Genomic DNA, 17,361 nt, shown 5'->3' on the forward strand with positions numbered 1-17,361 from the left:
GGCTCTCGCTAGCTGGTGAGGCCACTTCTGAGCATAAGTGCTCTCAAGTGTCCCTTGTGATGGGCCCAGGCCACTGTTTTATTGGTCAGATCTGTTGAAGGCTCTGTAAGCCCTGCTGGGATCTCAAAGGCAAGTGCTGCCACACTATCCCAGGACCAAGGGACTTCTCTGCTTGGGCTCCCAGGGCTGATGAGGCTTGTTTTCAGGGATCGGTCAGAGAGAATTCTCACTGTGCACTTTCAGGATCTTACTCTTCATTTCCATCTTGAAACTCACTTCCACATCCACCAAGCGCTAACACCTGAGCAATGGCCCTGGGGTCTCTGAACATGAGCGTGAGCAGGAATGCTCCTCTTACACACTTGTGAATATGTGTAACCCTCCTTGACCCAATGCACAGATACATGCTTTTCAGCTGCATCCACACACATACCAGGTATATGCACATACACGCATACATACATGTACACACATGCTCATACCATGTGACATGCACACATACAATTCCAGAAAAACTTGCTTTGCCTCATATGCTGCTCAGAGGCCTTAGGGCCTGGCTTTTGTCTGCTATCCTGACTGAAGACTCAGGTACCTTAGTGGATTCATGCTTTTTCCTATGGCCAGGAGATCCCTCATGCCCCAGGAAGGTTAGAGAGAAAGGCCATACCTTCACTAGTCACAGGTCCACCAAATTGGGCGGGGTGGGGACAGAGCAGAGGGTTGCAGAGGGGGAGATGGCTCACTCTGCTTTATAATGGTATCTCTTTTCCTTTATTCTCTCCCTTCCTCTCATCTCTGAGACAGTCTCTGTAGCCCAGGTAGACAGCAAACTCAGTATCTTCCAGCATCAGCCTCTTGAGTACTGGGGTTACAGGTATGTGATTCTATCTGATTTCACCTCCACATTTGATGTCCTGACATCAAGACACTGGTGAGCCAGAGTTCATTTTCCCCACTGTGTTTTCCAAGGAACAAAAATGTTTACCATTGGAGAATGAGTAGAAAGTGTTGCCACCAATTCTCAAGTGAAATATGCAGTTTGGGAATTTCCTGTGGCGACATCTCTGTAGCTAGGTGTCTGAGGGCAGATAGGATGACCTGGAACAGAAGCGGTAGTACTTCACGGTTTCCTGGGCCCATTATGGAAGGGGTGCAGCCCCAGGTCCCCCGATCACATCTAGTACCATGATCACATCTAGGTTGTCTGTTCCTGGACAGGATAAGGCAATTGCTGGATGAGCATAGTTTTTGACAAACTGAGCAGCTCTTGCCACAGTTGGTTCTTATTTCCCGGGTTGGGCAGCTGGCTCTTCTGGTATGGTGAATTCACTTAATCGCAGGCAGTTGCCCCTGGTGGGTGCAGAAGATGTTAGTCTGCACTGGAGCCTGAGGTCATGCTGAGCTAATCTCCACTGCTGGTCTTTGAGAATCCCAGCTCGTGGTTTGAGCTGAGTTGGGGAGGAGCCTGAGGGCTATCTCCAGTCTCCTTTCAGCACCTTGGAAAGGGAGTGGGTCACCAAAACAAGAAGGGGTACCAGTACCACTTGCAAGCTGAGAGGGGAAGCATGCCAGCCTGATCCCCTGCATGCTGGAGTTAGAGTACCTGAGTACCATCAAAGGCAGGCAGCCTGGCACAGGATGGATGCCACCTCTGCCTTGGGGCTGGGACTTCCAGTTCCCAGGTCTGTCCAGGCTTGTGGCAGCAGATGAGGGTCCCTGGAAGGTATTGCTTTCCCTGAACCCTTTGTTTCGAGTTCTCAGCAAGCCAGGCAGTGTCCCTGCAGCGTTTCTGTCTCTAACTGCAGGTCTGGGGGAAGCGCTCCTCATCTCCCAGGGCCTTTTGCTCTGGGCCTCCATGATCTTTATGGGCTCCTTAGTGGCCTAGCTCTCCCCAGTCCTGAGGACCAGAATTGTTCTCAGGACAATTTGTGGAGTTCTATAGGCCCAAGGGGAATTGTGCTCAGCTGGGAAGCCTCCTTTCTTCTCTTCAGCCCCGGGGTTCCCACAGGGTCCTCTATTCCAGAGTAGGCTGAGAATCTAGATGCTTTTCCATCAGATTTCAGAGCGCCTTTCATTTTCTCTCAGGAAGAACAATCAACATAAGAGGAGAAAAGTACAAAGTGACCCCAGCTCCCCACCCTAGTTCCCTTCCTCTCAGAAGGGCGCTCACTGATTGGCATGATTGCCCTGTTCCCAGGACATGGCTTAGCTTTGTGTGTACTGAAGGTTATGGCAGAGGGTGCTGTTCTGTGTTGTCTTTCCATTCTTGGGTTTTTTTTTTTAATTTTTACTTTATTTTATTTATTTATTTTGTATTTTATTTTTTACCAAGATACCTCTCCTTCTAGGTCTCTCACTCCACTTGACCTTGTGTGCTCTCCCAGGTGTTACCATAGCACATGTGGGCTGTTCCCAGCCTTTGACTGTTGGGGAGAGCACTGGGTGACATTTCAGCACATAGATCCTGTTTGCCATCTAAATGTTGCTCTTGGACCCAGACCTGAGAAAGAGGATATCGGAGTTGGACTTTGAAGTTTTGCAAGAAGATATTAGAGTCTTTTCTCAGAGTGACCACATCAATTACACTGGCATGGACAAATTCTGAATCTTTGCCAAGTCAGTGGATATCAAGTATCTCGTTGTTTTGGGGTTGGAGTGCTGGCTCAATGGTTAAGAGCACTTGTTACTCTTGTAGAGGACCTGGGTTCAGTTCCCAGCACCCATATAGTGGCTGACAGCTGTAACTCCAGTTTCAGGAAATCAAACGCCCATAACTGACCTACCCCCTCCCTGGTGGCTAGCATGTGGTGCATCTACATACATGCAGAAAATAATCTCCTATATTTGAAATAAAGCAAATAAATCTAAAAAAATGTCATGGGAACAGAAACTGGAAAGTGGGTGAAAATGGAGCTGCAACCCATGAAGATGCCAGGGATTCAGACTCCAGAGACCAGCATCAGACTCCAGGGACCAGCATCAGACTCCAGGGACCAGCATCAGACTCCAGGGACCAGCATCAGAGTTAGAGACCAGCATCAGAGTCCAGAGACCAGTGTCAGACTCCAGGGACCAGCATCAGACTCCAGGGACCAGCATCAGAGTCAGAGACCAGCATCAGAGTCCAGAGACCAGCGTCAGACTCCAGAGACCAGCGTCAGACTCCAGAGACCAACCTCAGAGTCCAGAGACTAGTGTCAGAGTCCAGAGATCAGTGTCAGACTCCAGGGACCAGCATCAGAGTCAAAGACCAGCATCAGAGTCAGAGACCAGCATCAAAGTCCAGAGATCAGCGTCAGAGTGCGGATCGAACTATTGTTTGCTGTACAAGCTTTTCAGTCAATTAGGGTTTGTTTATGCATTCAAGGGCAAATCGGGGTGCAACCAGCGTTGTTTAGCAGAATCTGACTCACCTGTCCATTTGAGCCTGTCTTTGAGCCTGTAGGAGAAGGTCCAATCCCCTGGAGAGGTTTCCGTGAAGATGTAGGAAGCAGCCACTACCCTGACCTTGGATTCTTTGTGTTGTCTCACTGGGTTTCAGGGAGCCATTGTGTGTACAGTGGATCAGGGCTCTTCACTGAGTGTTAGGAGCTTGTGGTGTCTCCCTCTCTGTCCCACTTCCTCCTCCTCCACCAGGATTATCCCCACACCCCCCACCAAACGTTTTGAAAATGTGTCCCACTGTGGTGATGTGTAAACCGTCGTGGTGTTGGCTTCTGTGTGACGCCCTGTCTCACCTTTTGCTCATTGCCCCCAACGCTGTGCGTCATCCTTTACTCATCCACTTGTCAGCGAGCTTTCATGTTTTCAAAGTCCCTCTTTAAAGTGTATTAGTTTAGTTTTCTTGTCTCTGTGACCAAAGATCTGACAAAACAAACTTAAGGAGGGAAGAGTTTATTCTGGCCGTTCACAGGAATGTGGCCCATTATAGAGGGGGGTCACGATGGCAGGAGCAGCTTGCCCATTGGCATGGGCAAGGAAGCTCACGACTTTCTCCTGTGTCCCCTTTGATTTATCGTGTAACCAGAGCCCATGGGATGGCGCCACCTACATTGGGGGTGGGTCTTCCCTTCTCTGTTAAATCTCCTTGGAAAGACTTGCAAAAACACACTTAGAGGCTTGTGTTCTAGGTGATTCTAAATGAAGTTGACTACTTAGTCAAAGTTCTCTAGAGGAACAGAACCAAGGAGTGAATACATGTGTATTTATATATCAGAATTTAATAGGTCAACTTAAAAACAGTAACAATAACTGAATCACACTTGAAAGCTGAGAAATTAGTTTCTCACTCCTTGAGGCTGGTAGTCCTCAGCAGTCAGAGTAGTCCTGCAATAGCTGTCTCTCACTGTGTTTGTGTGTGTGTGTGTGTGTGTGTGTGTGTGTGTGTGTGTGTGTAAGCCAGTAGTTAGTTGTTCTACAAGGCAAGGTGCCTTAGAAGTCCTAATTAGGTGCTGGAAGCTCAAAAAGTTCTCAGAGAGCCCCTGGTCCTTCCTCCTTGATGACAGATTGCACATACTGGCTCTTCTCTCAGTCAAGTACTCTGCAGTAGCAGCAACAGGGCATATCAACTTGTGGCAAGAGGGAGAATGAGCAAATGAAAGGCAAGGTGATCTTCTTCTGCCCCATCCTTTTTATCTGGGCTCCTGCCAGAGAGTGGGCCTTCCCGCATCAGTCAAGGGCTCCTGCCAGAATGTGGCACTCACCATTGGAGTGGGCCTTCTTACATCAGTCAAGGGCTCCTGCCAGAATGTGGCACTCACCATTGGAGTGGGTCTTCCTGCATCAGTCAAGGCAAACAGGGCAGCTTCGGAAGTGAAGCTCCATACTCAGATGGTTCTACTTTGTGCCAAGCTGACATTGAAAACAGCCATAATGTTTATGACAATGGAAATTAACATTGCCTCAGGGTTGAGTATTGACAAAGAGGTATATGGTGAAACTCACACCCAACTTCGGTCACTGCAGAGGCATCCTGCATGCCCTTTTACAGTTAGGCCTTGACTCTTTACTTCCAAGACACTGCTTCTGCCTTGGGCTTCAGTTCTGTTTACTCTGGCAAGTGATGAGAACAGAGCTGCCCAGTCTTCTGTCTCTGGCTTCTATTCATCATGATTTACTTCACTGTTACTATTATTATTATTGGTGTGTGCACGTTTAGGTGTGTTCATGCATAGAGTGAAGCATAACAAGAAGGCAAGATCATGTGAGCTGAGCTGAGGCCAAAAGGCACAACTCTATTTAGGGTATGAACTACCAGGTTGTCTCCAAAGGAAGGGAGAGCAGCCTGCCAAAAGAGGCGATTGTGGCAAACAATGAAGAGATTCATAATTGGTTGTTGTTCAGAGAACAAGAGATTGGAGTGCTTAGCTGTAAATGGGATATCTATATCATATCTTCCCTCCAAATCTTTAAGATCATGTAAGAAGAGGAAGCAGAAAACATTGCAGGGCCTAGAGACAGTAGACTTCTGTAGGGGAGCAATATTTTCTGGACATGAAGGTGTAGTTGTATTCATGAATTTACAGTGTTTGGAACTATATGCATAAGACCTGCAGAAGATCAAGCCAGCCAAAAATCACAGCATAGTTGAGGAAGGGACTATTGAAACATTCCACCCTACGGTCAAGTTCATTAGGACAGGAAGTGAACAACTCAAGTAGCCTCAGGAAGTCCCTGAAACTGACCAGATTTTTCTAGCCCCTTCCTCTTCCAAGATTATATAAACAGAAAAGACTGCTGAGAGACTCAGAGAAACCAAACTGAAGATTCTTAGACAATCCAGGCAGCCTAGAAGTAGAGACCAATAGAACAACATGAAAGCAGCAGAGACCAGCTGAATTGCCTAGAAGAAAGAAAAAACTAGCCAATCTACCTGGAAGAGGTTCAGACCAAGTGGGCTACTTGAAAAGGACTTTCTCCAGCCTGTTGAACTGCTTGTAAGCTGTACAGTATGATCCACACTTCCAGTTTTTGTGAACTGTCACCCATGCTGAGATGGGCTTTGGTGGTGCAGTTGTCTTTGAGTAATTTCTGTTCCTGTAAGTAACCATTCACCCATATTCTATAAATTATTTCAATAAAGTCCATTGGTTTATCAAGTTGGACTTTGGTCTCTTATGGGTTTGCTTTCTCAAGTAAGTAGACATAGGTGTTGCATCTCCCCAGGAAAAGTCTATCACACAATATCTGCACAAAATCTCAGGATAGATGGGGGAGGGGCTTATGAAGTTCATCCCTGTTTCAGGAACTACTGGCAGTTGATTGCTGCTGGGGGAAAGAGAGTCAATTTTCTTCAGTGCTGCAGACTCGGAGGGACTACCTATGTTCCAGTGACTGTCCTACAGCCATGTGCACACAGATAGCATTAAATGACTCAGTGGATATTTAAAAAGCACATAAAGTAGGGAGGGAAAAGCAGTGGGGGGATAGGAGAGGAAATGGGGGGAAGGGAATATGGGGTGGATTTCATTCACACTGGCAAGGATCGCATAGACTGAATACGAAGGGATGGAGAATTATATGCCAAGCAACCAAGAGCCCAAAATAAGCAGAAGCAGCTGTATTCAAGCCTGTAAAAATAGAATTCAGGGAAAACTCAGAGCTAAAGAACACTACTACATATTAATAAATGGAGAAATCTTTGAAGAAGATAAAACAAATATTGGTCCCTGAACATTGGAACACCCAGTACTCATAGTTTTATAAAATGAATCTTATTGTACCTAAAGGGACAAAATAGTCCACAACACAATAATAGTAAGTGGCTTCCATACACTACTGTCATCAGTTGATAATCTCTTGGGAAAAAATCAATAAAGAAAGAAAACACATCATTATATTACACCACAGATCAGAAGGCCATAACAGGCATCTAGAGAATATTCCACCCATCAGCTATGAATATTCATTTTTCTTAGCAGCATATTGGTCATGGATTGTTTTAGTCTGTGCTTTTATTAGGAAGTCTTTATTTCTGAATTTCTTAAAAATGGTCGCACTACTGGGTGATGGTGGGGTACACCTTTAATCCCAGCATTTGGGAGGCAGAGGCAAGCAGATATCTGTGAGCTCAAGGTCATCCTGGTCTACAGAGTCCCAGGACAGCCAAAGGTACAAAGTAAGACTCTGTCTAAACAAACAAACATACAGCAAATTACCCCACTGAACAGTGTAGTTCATGTTAGCAGACATTGACACTGAGGGCTTGACCTATATCCATCCATTCTTAGCTTTTAGAATTTCTGCTGTGGAGTCTGAACCTGATAGGCTTGCCTTTGTGAGATGGCATTTTCTTGAAGTTTCCATACTAGTCTTTTATAGTCTTCACATTTTAACTATGACATAGAGCGTTCTTATTAGCCATATCTATTTGGGGTTCAAAATGTCTCCAATATTTGAATGCCTGTATTGTACCCTAAATTTTGGAAAATTTCTTCTATGAATAAGTTTCTATGCCTATTATTATTATTATTGTTATTACTTTCAAGACAGAGTTTCTCTGCGTAACTGCCCTGGCTGTCTTGGAACTCACTTTGTAAATCAGGCTGGGTTTGAACTCACAAAGATTCTCCTGCCTCTGCCTTCTGAGTGCTGGGATTGAAAATGTGCACCACCACCGCCTGGCTGCTGCTGCTGTTTCTCCTCCTCCTCCTCCTCCTCCTCCTCCTCCTCCTCCTCCTCCTCCTCTTCTTCCTCCTCCTCTTCCTCTTCCTCCTCTGCCTCCTTCTTGGCATGGTCTTATGAATCCCACACCGGTCTTGAACTCTCACTACATAGGAAAAATAACCTTGAACTTTTCCTGCTTCTATCTCCCAAGCCGAGGGTTATAGGCAAGGGTCATTATGTCTCGTTTATGTAGGGCTGGAGGTTGGACCCTGGCTTTATACATGGAGAGCCTACTGCTTCATTCTGATAAATGTGCATAGTATTAAACTGATTCATGATGACTTATCTTTATACCCATACATCAGTGCATCTTTCAGCACTCATGAGGTAAGTAAGCTTCTTTTTGAAATAGATGGCAACACAGAGACCCATCACTGGTTAAGGTTCAGAGAATAATGAGTCTGTGGAATGTTCAGCCATAAATGAGACATCTACGTTGTCTTACTTTTCTGTTGCTGTGAAGAGACATCATGACCAAGGCAACTGAAAGAGTTTATTGGGGGTTTGGTGTTCAGAGGGTGAGTTCTTGACTATCATGAATGGCAGCAAGGCAGCAGGCAGGCAGGCAGGCATAGTGCTGGAGCTGTAGCCGAGAACTTAGATCTTATCTGCAAGTAAGAGGCAGAGAGAGTTAACTGGGGATGGTGTGGCCCTTTGAGACCTCAAAGCTCAACCTAGTGACTCATCCCCTTGAACAAGGCCACACCTCCTAATCCTTCCCAAACAGTTCTACCAACTGAAGACCAAGGATTCAAACATAGACACCTGTGAGGTCAGTCTCATTTAAATCACCACCCATCCCTTCCTCCCAAAGTTTAGTGATCATTTCAGAAGAGGAGAAAGAACTGTTGTAAGAGTCAGAGGTGGTAGATAGCTACAAGGAAGCAGTGTCTTCCAGACATATCAGGGCAGTTGCACATATAAACTCATAGCAGTTGTGACAGGATGTGCAAGACCCAACAAGCTCAAACCAGATAAAACCTCAGCATGGAGAAAGAAGGTGATTATGAAGTCCTACCCCTAGCAAAGAAGCTGCTGGCACTTGGCATCTGTTGGGAGAGGAAGAATCAGCTTTCTTTAAGGGTGTGTCCTCTGGAAGGTTGATCAGTGGAAGGCCACACACAGAAGAGCATATGAGTAGCATCAACTATTTGTGATGGGTTAAAAAGGAATAAAAGAGGCCCCACAAGTGGGTGGAGAGGGAAGGGAGGCTGGAGGTGAGCCTGGAAGGATGCTGGCAGGATTCCTCCACAGCTTCTGCTTTAGTTCCAGCTTGCAGTTTCTGCCTTAGCTTCCCTGGATGATGAACTGTGACCTCTGAGCCAGATAAACCCTTTCTTCCTCAAGCTGCTTATGGTCATGTTGTTTGTCATTAGGAAGCAAAGTAGGACACGAAGTACAGTGCCAGAGAGAGGCTGACCAAGCCTTGTCCTCCCTCCACAGGGCTGAACAACCTCCCTCTGTGTCCTCCTTTCCTTCAGGAGAAATGTCTGTTTTAAAATCTTTTGCTCATTTTTATGATGGGTCGTTCCTGTTTGTGTCACTGGGTTTTATGTAGTCTGGATGATAGAACAGAAGAGAGGCTAGGCTCTTCCTGCAGGGCAGTGGTTCTCAATGTTCCTAACGCTGTGAACCTTTAATACAGTTCCTCCTCTTGTGGTGATCCCCAACCATTGCATAAAATTATGCAAGCCAGCTGACTCCTCTCCTGAGGCTATCACTCAGGATAGGTGGGTGGGAGGCCTACGGCTCACAGACATGGTTCTTAACTCTAAAACACATGTATTCCTGCCACCTTATTGTACAAGTTGGAATGGGTTCAGGACAGGCCTTGTTCTAATGTCTGTGGCAGTTGTATTTATTCCCTAGCTCCTCAAACCCTTCCCCCCCCCTCTCTCATACCCTTAAAGGGCACTTATCTATACTGTTATGTACTGTTCTTTGCAAAAGCAAAGCCAGCACATCATGGATCCCTTGGTATCCTGTTACGTACCCCTGGGGCTGAGATTTGGGGAAGATTTCCACCTGTTTTATAGAGAACGGAATTCCAAGAGTCCTCTAGCTTCTCCCTACATGAGAATGGTTATGTTAATGGAGACCTATAGACTTAATGCTAAATGCTCCAACCATCTGAGGGAATGTGTAAGAGCAAGGAAAATCAGAGTTTCCCACTGCTGAGGAGTCCTTAAGCCACTGGGGTGACTGTAGCATGGCACCTGCAGCTTTATGTGAGCACTGGGTGCTTCATGCTAAATGAGAAAGGAACTTAGGGTATGCTCGGGACACGAATCCTGAAAGCTGACATGGGAAAAATAAACCTAGGCCACATGGAAGCAACATCCAAACTTCTGAGCTATCTGTGCTGAGAAACCTTCTTCTCCATCCTTGAGGTATCTGCTCCATCATGGTGGGAGGTAGCATGTGCAGCCTATCGGAAGGCAGCCCTGTGTCTCCTCAGACCAGGCAGCACCTGCAGCAGGTGCCAATTGATGGGCCGTGGAGAGATTTTGCAACATTTTTAATGAGCTACCTATTAGGGCATCCATCCTGTATGGAGGCTGCATCCCCAGGGCAGTGCGACTCTTGATTGTGGCCCATTGAGGTCTACATATTTCCTGAACAGCTGCCAAACACTCCCTGTCCTGGGATCCCAATGTTGTAGGGAAGAAATGGACTCAGGGTGGCAGGGGCATTTGTACTACCTCCAGGGCCCAATTCCATGTTGTTTAGTCTCTGCCACTGATGCCCAGACTCCATGTGATCAGCTCCACACAGCTCTGTGGCTATAAGCCTCATGCTGATTCCTGGTCCCCTAAGGGAGCTCCAGAGGTACGGGCCTTGGGGGCTCAATGTTGATGCTCACAGAGCTCAGAGTTGACCCATGTCCCAAGCTGTATGGTCATCAGTGGAAGCTCCTTGTCTGGATCACACTTTTTTCCTGTACACATGAGCAGAGGTATCCTCCCCTCTCAGAGGAGTGGCCACAGTATAGACCAGGAAAAACCAATCTGGATTGGTATGTGTTGTAGCAGCTCTTTGTAGAAGGCTGTAGGGGTGCTAGGATAGGGACAGCTCATAGAGTGTTTCCCAATGTGCCTGAGTACGCAGGATGTCACTGTCTTACTTACATAGAGGGAAACTGAGACACAGAAAATCCTCCAGTGGTACCCAGCATCTGGTGGGCAGGTAAACTGCACCCTATGTGGTGGCGCGTATGCCAGTCTGCTGTTCCACAGGTGTGTGGGCACCTGGCCTGGATTTCAGTGCCAGCAGACAGCCAATACGGGTGAGAAGTGTGGTGTAGCCCAGGGGCAGGAGGTCTACCCTCAGGGATCCTCTAAGTCCCCAGAGCCTGGCTGTTGCCAGCTACATAATTGGCAAAAGTGTCCTCACAGACCAAGAATGGGGAGAAACATAAATAACCACACACAGGGAGCCATTCCTGCCAGGCCCAGGGCTGGCCTGGCTCCCACAGGCAGGTGGAGACATCTGCCACCTCAACAGATGCTTGTGGGCTAGAGCGGAACACAGCAGCCTCAGGGTGCAAGTGGGTTCTGGCCACTACATGGCTGACTGCCGGAAGAGCTTGGTGGAGACACTATCTGCTCCAGGACTCTGCCCTAGAGGATCTCTGTAGCTGCTGTTTGAAGGGAGGCTGCATCCCAAGGAGCAGAGCAACCATTCCCTTTCATGATCCTTCAGGCACCGGGTCTGACCTGGGTAGGGCTAGTAGTGGTCACTCCTCAGTGACCTCAGCAAGGGTAGTTTTGTGGACCTGGGGCCAGTCTGCCAAAAGGATACTCTCACATTCCAAGGAGGGAACACATTCCAGTATCTTCGTTTGTAGTCCAAATCTGCTATTGGCCAAGGCAGAATGAGGAATTCGACTGTTCCTTAAATGTCCAGACCGACTTGTGACTGTAGGAGAGAGCAGCAGTGCTGAGCCCACAGGAAACCTCAGAGCAAGTCAGAGGTCAGCCAGGCTTGTGGCTGTTCTCTGCACTGGCCTGGGTGTCTTTCTGCCCAGAGAGTTTGTCATTGCTAATGCTGACCTTCTGGCCTCCTGGCTGCTTAAGGGAACATGTTGAAGACCTGGGAGGGAAGTCATGCATCTCTCACCTCAACAGGGACTGAGGCTGTCCCTGAGAGAACTTAGACAAGGGAGTTCTTACCCTTGCAGGCTCATCCCTGACCTCTGAGAAGCCAAGCCACCTTCAGGCGTATGGGTAGTCATATCACCTCTGGACCCACTCAAGTCTCATATGCAGTAGGGCGATGGCCCCCATTCTGCTTGGGACCAAGATCTCCAACTTCAAGCTTGTCTTCTGAGCATCAGAGGACAGGTGCAGTTGTGTGGGATGATGACTGAGGTGACTCTGATATGTGGGTGTCCTTCTTACATAGGTAAGCAACCCTCCCTCATCCACACACGGCACTGGATGGGAGGGAATTGCAACAATCCAAGACCTATCATTATCTGTAGGGCATAAGCAGAAGCAGAAGGCTGTTCTGCAAACGACACACTTGAAAGTGTAAACTTCCAGGGGAAACAGGGCTTGTCAGCTTCTTCTTTCCCTTTGTAGCCCTTGCATTATGTTTGGCAACAGTGAAAATATTTTTCTAAATGAGAAGCTTGTCCAAGTTTGGACTGAGGATAGATGACAGTGCCATGTAGTCAAGACTGATTCCCTGAGCAGATCAGACGTCACTGGTATGATGGAGGTACTCATGGACTTACAGGGGTGATGGCCAGGGAGGCTGCTGGGAACTTCTCTATAGCAAGTATCTGAAACAGGCCTAAGGAAGTAAATTGTGTTTTGGTTGCAGACTTATGCTGTTTAAGAGCAGCTATGTAGAGCTGCTGTGAATCTGGGCAAGAGACTGCAGCCAACTCCCCCAAGGCACCTTCAGGTCTTCTGGGGGAGGGACTGTTGGTTTTGTGATCAGGAAGAGGGTAAGTACTAGGATGTAGAGCATGGTGGTCCAGGAGGTGGGGTGTGGTGATCCAGTGGCAGCCTTGGTGCATGTTGTGGAACATGTGCATTTGTGCATGGCTGGGAAAAGGGAGACATGGCAGGAAGACGCCTCTGGGCTCTGTGTCACAGTCTCCTGACTTCTTCCTGGTCAGCCCAGGAGCAGCTCGCTCTGAGAAGGGGTTGGGGGAGTGTGCTGAAATCTCGGGCTTCTTGAGTTATAGGACCCACTAAACACTCTTTTCACCCAGCAACACATCCATGCACACTGTAGCAGGACTCACCCCTGGCTAGCAGAAGAGTGACAGCTCAAAATTATTTATTTATTAGTGTATATCCATTTGTGTGTGTGTGTGTTTGTGTGGTATGTGTATGTGTGTGATGTGTGTATGTGGTGTGTGTGGTGTGTGTGTATGTAGTATGTGTGTATGTGTGTGTGATGTGTATATGTGGTGTGTGTGTGTAGTGTGCATATGTGTGTGTGGTATGTGTATGTGTGGTTTGTGTGTGTGGTGTGTGTGTGTGATGTGTATATGTGGTATATGTGGTATTTGTGGCATGTGTGTATGTGTGTGGTGTGTGCATGTGGTATGTGTATGGTGCATGTGGTATGTGTGTGTGGTATGCATGTGTGTGTGGTATGTGTGGTTTGTGTGTGTGTGATGTGTGTATGTGGTATGTGTGGTATTTGTGGCATGTGTGTAGTGTGTGTGGTGTGTGTGTGTAGTGTGTGTGTGTGGTGTGTATGTGATGTGTGTGGTGTGTATATATGTGTGTGGTGTGTGTGTGATGTGTATGGTGTGTATGCGTGTGTACTTGTGTGTGTATGTTTGTGTGTGTGATGTGTGTAGTGTGTATGTGTGCGTATTTTCACGAGTCACTTTTTCTACCATATGGGTCCTGGTGATTGAACTCAGGTGGTCAGGCTTAGCAGCAAGTGCTTTTAATTCCTGAGCCTTTTTACAAGGTCAGATTGATATCTTTTTAAATACAAACTTCAGGAAAGCTGGTTCATTTCTTTCTCAACTAGGGTTAGAGCCTTAGCCAAAGAGGAGCTAGAGGAGAAAGAGAAAAAGAGGAGGAGGAGGTGGCCTCTGGGCTTCACTATTGAACGTGTCTGTTTGTGTGGGGCATGTCTATGGGGCAATAGGAGAGTTCTACAGGAACCCCGCCTGGCTGCGGGGCAAGAATGCTGAAGATCAAGGCACTCATAATTCCACTGGTGGAAATCCAATAGTTCTCATCTTTTTCTAGGCTCTCTGATTCTGGAATAAGGACCTCTCTCCACCAGGTGACAAACATTGTAGAATAACGACACTGTGTGCCCTCCTCCCCTAGGTGACAAGCAATGGGTAAATGGCATGCTGACAGCTTCCTACCGGCACCGGCATGGTTAATGCTGACTATCCAGTCAAGCGGAGCTGAGCTTAGCTGGGTCCTGGGATTGTAGGATAAGGTGAGTAGACTCCACGAAGAACAGAAAAGGGCCAGTCCCCTCACTCCCTGAGTCCCCTTCTTGGCAGCTTGGTACTCCATATCCTCAAAATACTTAATGGCTTGGAATACTGGCCAGAACCTGTCCACACCAGGACCATTCATCTTGCTGGGCTTCCCAGGGCCAAGGAGCATGCGCATCGGGCTCTTCCTGCTTTTCCTGGTCATGTATCTGCTTACAGTAGCTGGAAACCTAGCCATCATCTCCCTGGTGGGTGCCCACAGATGCTTACAGACACCCATGTACTTCTTCCTCTGCAACCTCTCCTTCCTGGAGATCTGGTTCACCACAGCCTGTGTGCCCAAGACCCTGGCCACTTTTGCTCCTCTGGGTGGAGCCATCTCCTTGGCTGGCTGTGCCACACAGATGTACTTCGTCTTTTCTTTGGGCTGTACTGAGTACTTCCTGCTGGCTGTGATGGCTTATGACCGCTACCTGGCCATTTGCTTGCCACTGCGCTATGGTGGCATCATGACTCCGGGAGTGGCAACAAGGTTGGCCCTGGGATCCTGGCTGTGTGGCTTTTCTGCAATCACAGTTCCTGCTGCCCTCATTGCCCGCCTTTCCTTCTGTGGCTCACGTGTCATCAACCACTTCTTCTGTGACATTTCGCCCTGGATAGTGCTTTCCTGCACGGACACGCAGGTGGTGGAGCTAGTGTCCTTTGGTATTGCCTTCTGTGTCATTCTGGGCTCTTGTGGTATCACACTAGTTTCCTATGCTTATATCATCACTACCATCATCAGGATTCCCTCCGCCCAGGGTCGGCACCGCGCCTTCTCTACCTGCTCATCCCATCTCACCGTGGTGCTTATTTGGTATGGCTCCACTATCTTCTTGCATGTGAGGACCTCGGTAGAGAGCTCCTTGGACCTCACCAAAGCTGTCACAGTGCTCAACACCATTGTCACACCTGTGTTGAACCCTTTCATATATACCCTGAGGAACAAGGATGTGAAGGAGGCTCTGCGCAGGACAGTGAAGGGGAAGTGAGCCACTGCCTGCATACATTTACCCTCAGAGGCTGCTCTGCAGGACTGGTGTTGGCTGGCCTGTGGACCAGTGTCAGTCAGTGTTCAGCACCTTTCCCTCTACAGGGCTTAGAGGAACACCTGTCCTAGTTTACACTTTTATGGCTTTGTTCAGGAATGCTTACAATCCCAGCCCTCAGTTTCAGGAAGAATCTAGAAGGGAAACAGGGTTCTGGGTCCCTAGGTGGTCCCTCCAAAGGAGTATAAATACCAGAAGCTATGCACCAGTTCTCAGACCCCCTAGTAGGCCTGTGTGTTGGCCTAATAGGCTCTTCACCACCCTACAGATCTCACCAAGTCACACCTGGAGTCTCCAGGAAGGCCATGCCCGGCCATCAGGGGTTCATGCTCCCAGAGGTTAATCATGGCGGAAAACAATAAGCAAGCAAGCAAGCAAACAAACAAACAAACAAGCACAGAGGTTCAGAGGAAGCTGAGGTCCTGTGCTGATCCTGCACTAGGGTCCCAAGGCATATTTACTGCATTTCATACCTTTCTGGGTCTTTAGCTGTTGGGAGTGGAGGTACAGGAAGAGATCAGAGGGAGCAGGGGTCCTGGATGCCTGTGTGGCCTCAGGCTCTGGTTGGAATTAGGAAGGGCCGGGGTAGTTCTCAGGTAATTCTGGGGAAAACACTGCTACTTATTCTTGACATAGCATCACTATTCTGAACCTATGTCTTCATCCATAAATGTAACCATGACAGTACTGTCTCAAGGAATACTTGGGTGTATGAATGAATTAGTATGTCCGAAGTGCTTAGATCTAGCAGGGGCCAGAAAAAAATGTCACTAATATTGTTTTATAATTTAGCAGGTAAAGCAGTTCAGACTAGTCTTTAGTCTATCTGTCTCTCTCTGTGTGTGTGTCTGTCTATTTAGAGACATTGAGTCATGCATCTCAGGCTGGTTTCAAACTATGTATGTAGCTGAGGATGACCTTAAACTTCTGCTCCTCCTGCCTCTACCTCCCAAGTGTCACTGACCTCAGTTTTGTGGTTCTGGGGAATTGAGGCCAGGGCTTCATGAATGCTGGACAAGCGCTCAGCTGACTGAGCTATATACCCCAGCTCTCAAACTGTCCCCTTAGCATTCTCATTTTACTTCGGACAATGAATAGCGCCTGTGTCCACTCTGATCTCTCAGACCCTAGGGACCCCAGAGAAACTGGACTCCTTAGGTGGCCCATATTGAGAATAAGTGGTTGGTTATCAGGATTTGGAGAGACCTCGGTGGCTCTGAGAGTTTGTACTTTGGGCTTTTTGAGAACTCTTGCCAGATCGTCTCTTGTCCAGGTTGAGACATGGCCTCCATATCCTCTCAAATACCACTTCTGGGTCTAATCACAGGCTGCCTATTTTTACACTCTCCTGTCTCCCATGTCTTAACCTTTATGGCTTCTCTGTTCTGTCCAACCCAAGGCTGAGGCCTAAATGATCCACTCTGACTTTTCTCTTTTCCGTCTTCCAGAGAGGAAGCTCAAGTAGGACATAGAAGCTCCTCTCTGCAGTGACCCCTGCCAGGGATGGGACATAGGTGGAAACACCACCCACCTAGAATTCCTCTTCTCCCAAGGTCTGGAGCCAGAGGACATGCTGACCCTCTGGCTTGCACACCCAACTGAATTTGTACACTCAGCCATCTCTGCTGCTGGAACATGCATATACTGTTTTTGTAGTTACTTTCCAAATGATGAATTAAAGTGCACTGAGTTCAACCACTGTTGTTTGATGGAGAAGTCAGTAATACACTACACTAATATGGTTTCATGGGTCCCAGTACTCCTGGGGGATATGGGTAGTGCCAGGGATGGGGGTTTGTACTCAGTATCCCTGCCCAGCTGTGCAACCGCCTCTTTGCTGCTGGCTAGCCAGACTCTCTGAGAGCCCCAGGGATGCATCTGAGGCCATATAGCAGGGACAGCACTCAGGGACCCCTTAGTCCCCTCTTCTGTCCTTCTGAAATGACACTACTTTCATGGGCTTCTTTACCAATCCTCTCCTTGAAAATTATGGCCTTTACTAGGTAGGTGGCCCTGAGAAAGAGACAGAATAGGTAATTTTCAGTGTGTGTGTGACAGAGAGGGGGAGGGAGGAGGGAGAGGGAGAAGGAGGAAGGAGAGGGAAAGGGAGGAGGGAGAGGGGAAGGAAAAGGGGAGGAGGGAGAGGGAGGAGGGAGAGGGGAAGGGGAAGGGGAGGAG

General features: G+C 47.8%; 1 protein-coding gene across 1 annotated transcript; it reads left to right on the forward strand.

The window, feature by feature from the left end:
- Positions 1 to 14,178: 14,178 nt before the first annotated feature.
- Positions 14,179 to 15,126, forward strand: LOC114638575 (olfactory receptor 287). Its single transcript, XM_028787129.1, has one exon. It carries the CDS (start codon positions 14,191 to 14,193, stop codon positions 15,124 to 15,126), a length of 936 nt encoding a protein of 311 aa, XP_028642962.1. The 5' UTR covers positions 14,179 to 14,190.
- Positions 15,127 to 17,361: the final 2,235 nt, after the last annotated feature.

Source organism: Grammomys surdaster, unplaced genomic scaffold (genome assembly GCF_004785775.1).
Source record: "Grammomys surdaster isolate TR1022 unplaced genomic scaffold, NIH_TR_1.0 125612, whole genome shotgun sequence".
Taxonomy (NCBI): domain Eukaryota; kingdom Metazoa; phylum Chordata; class Mammalia; order Rodentia; family Muridae; genus Grammomys; species Grammomys surdaster.

Coding starts and splice junctions, on each gene's coding strand:
- LOC114638575 (XM_028787129.1), top strand. CDS start 14,191: ATGGCTTGGAATACTGGCCAGAACCTGTCCACACCAGGACCATTCATC.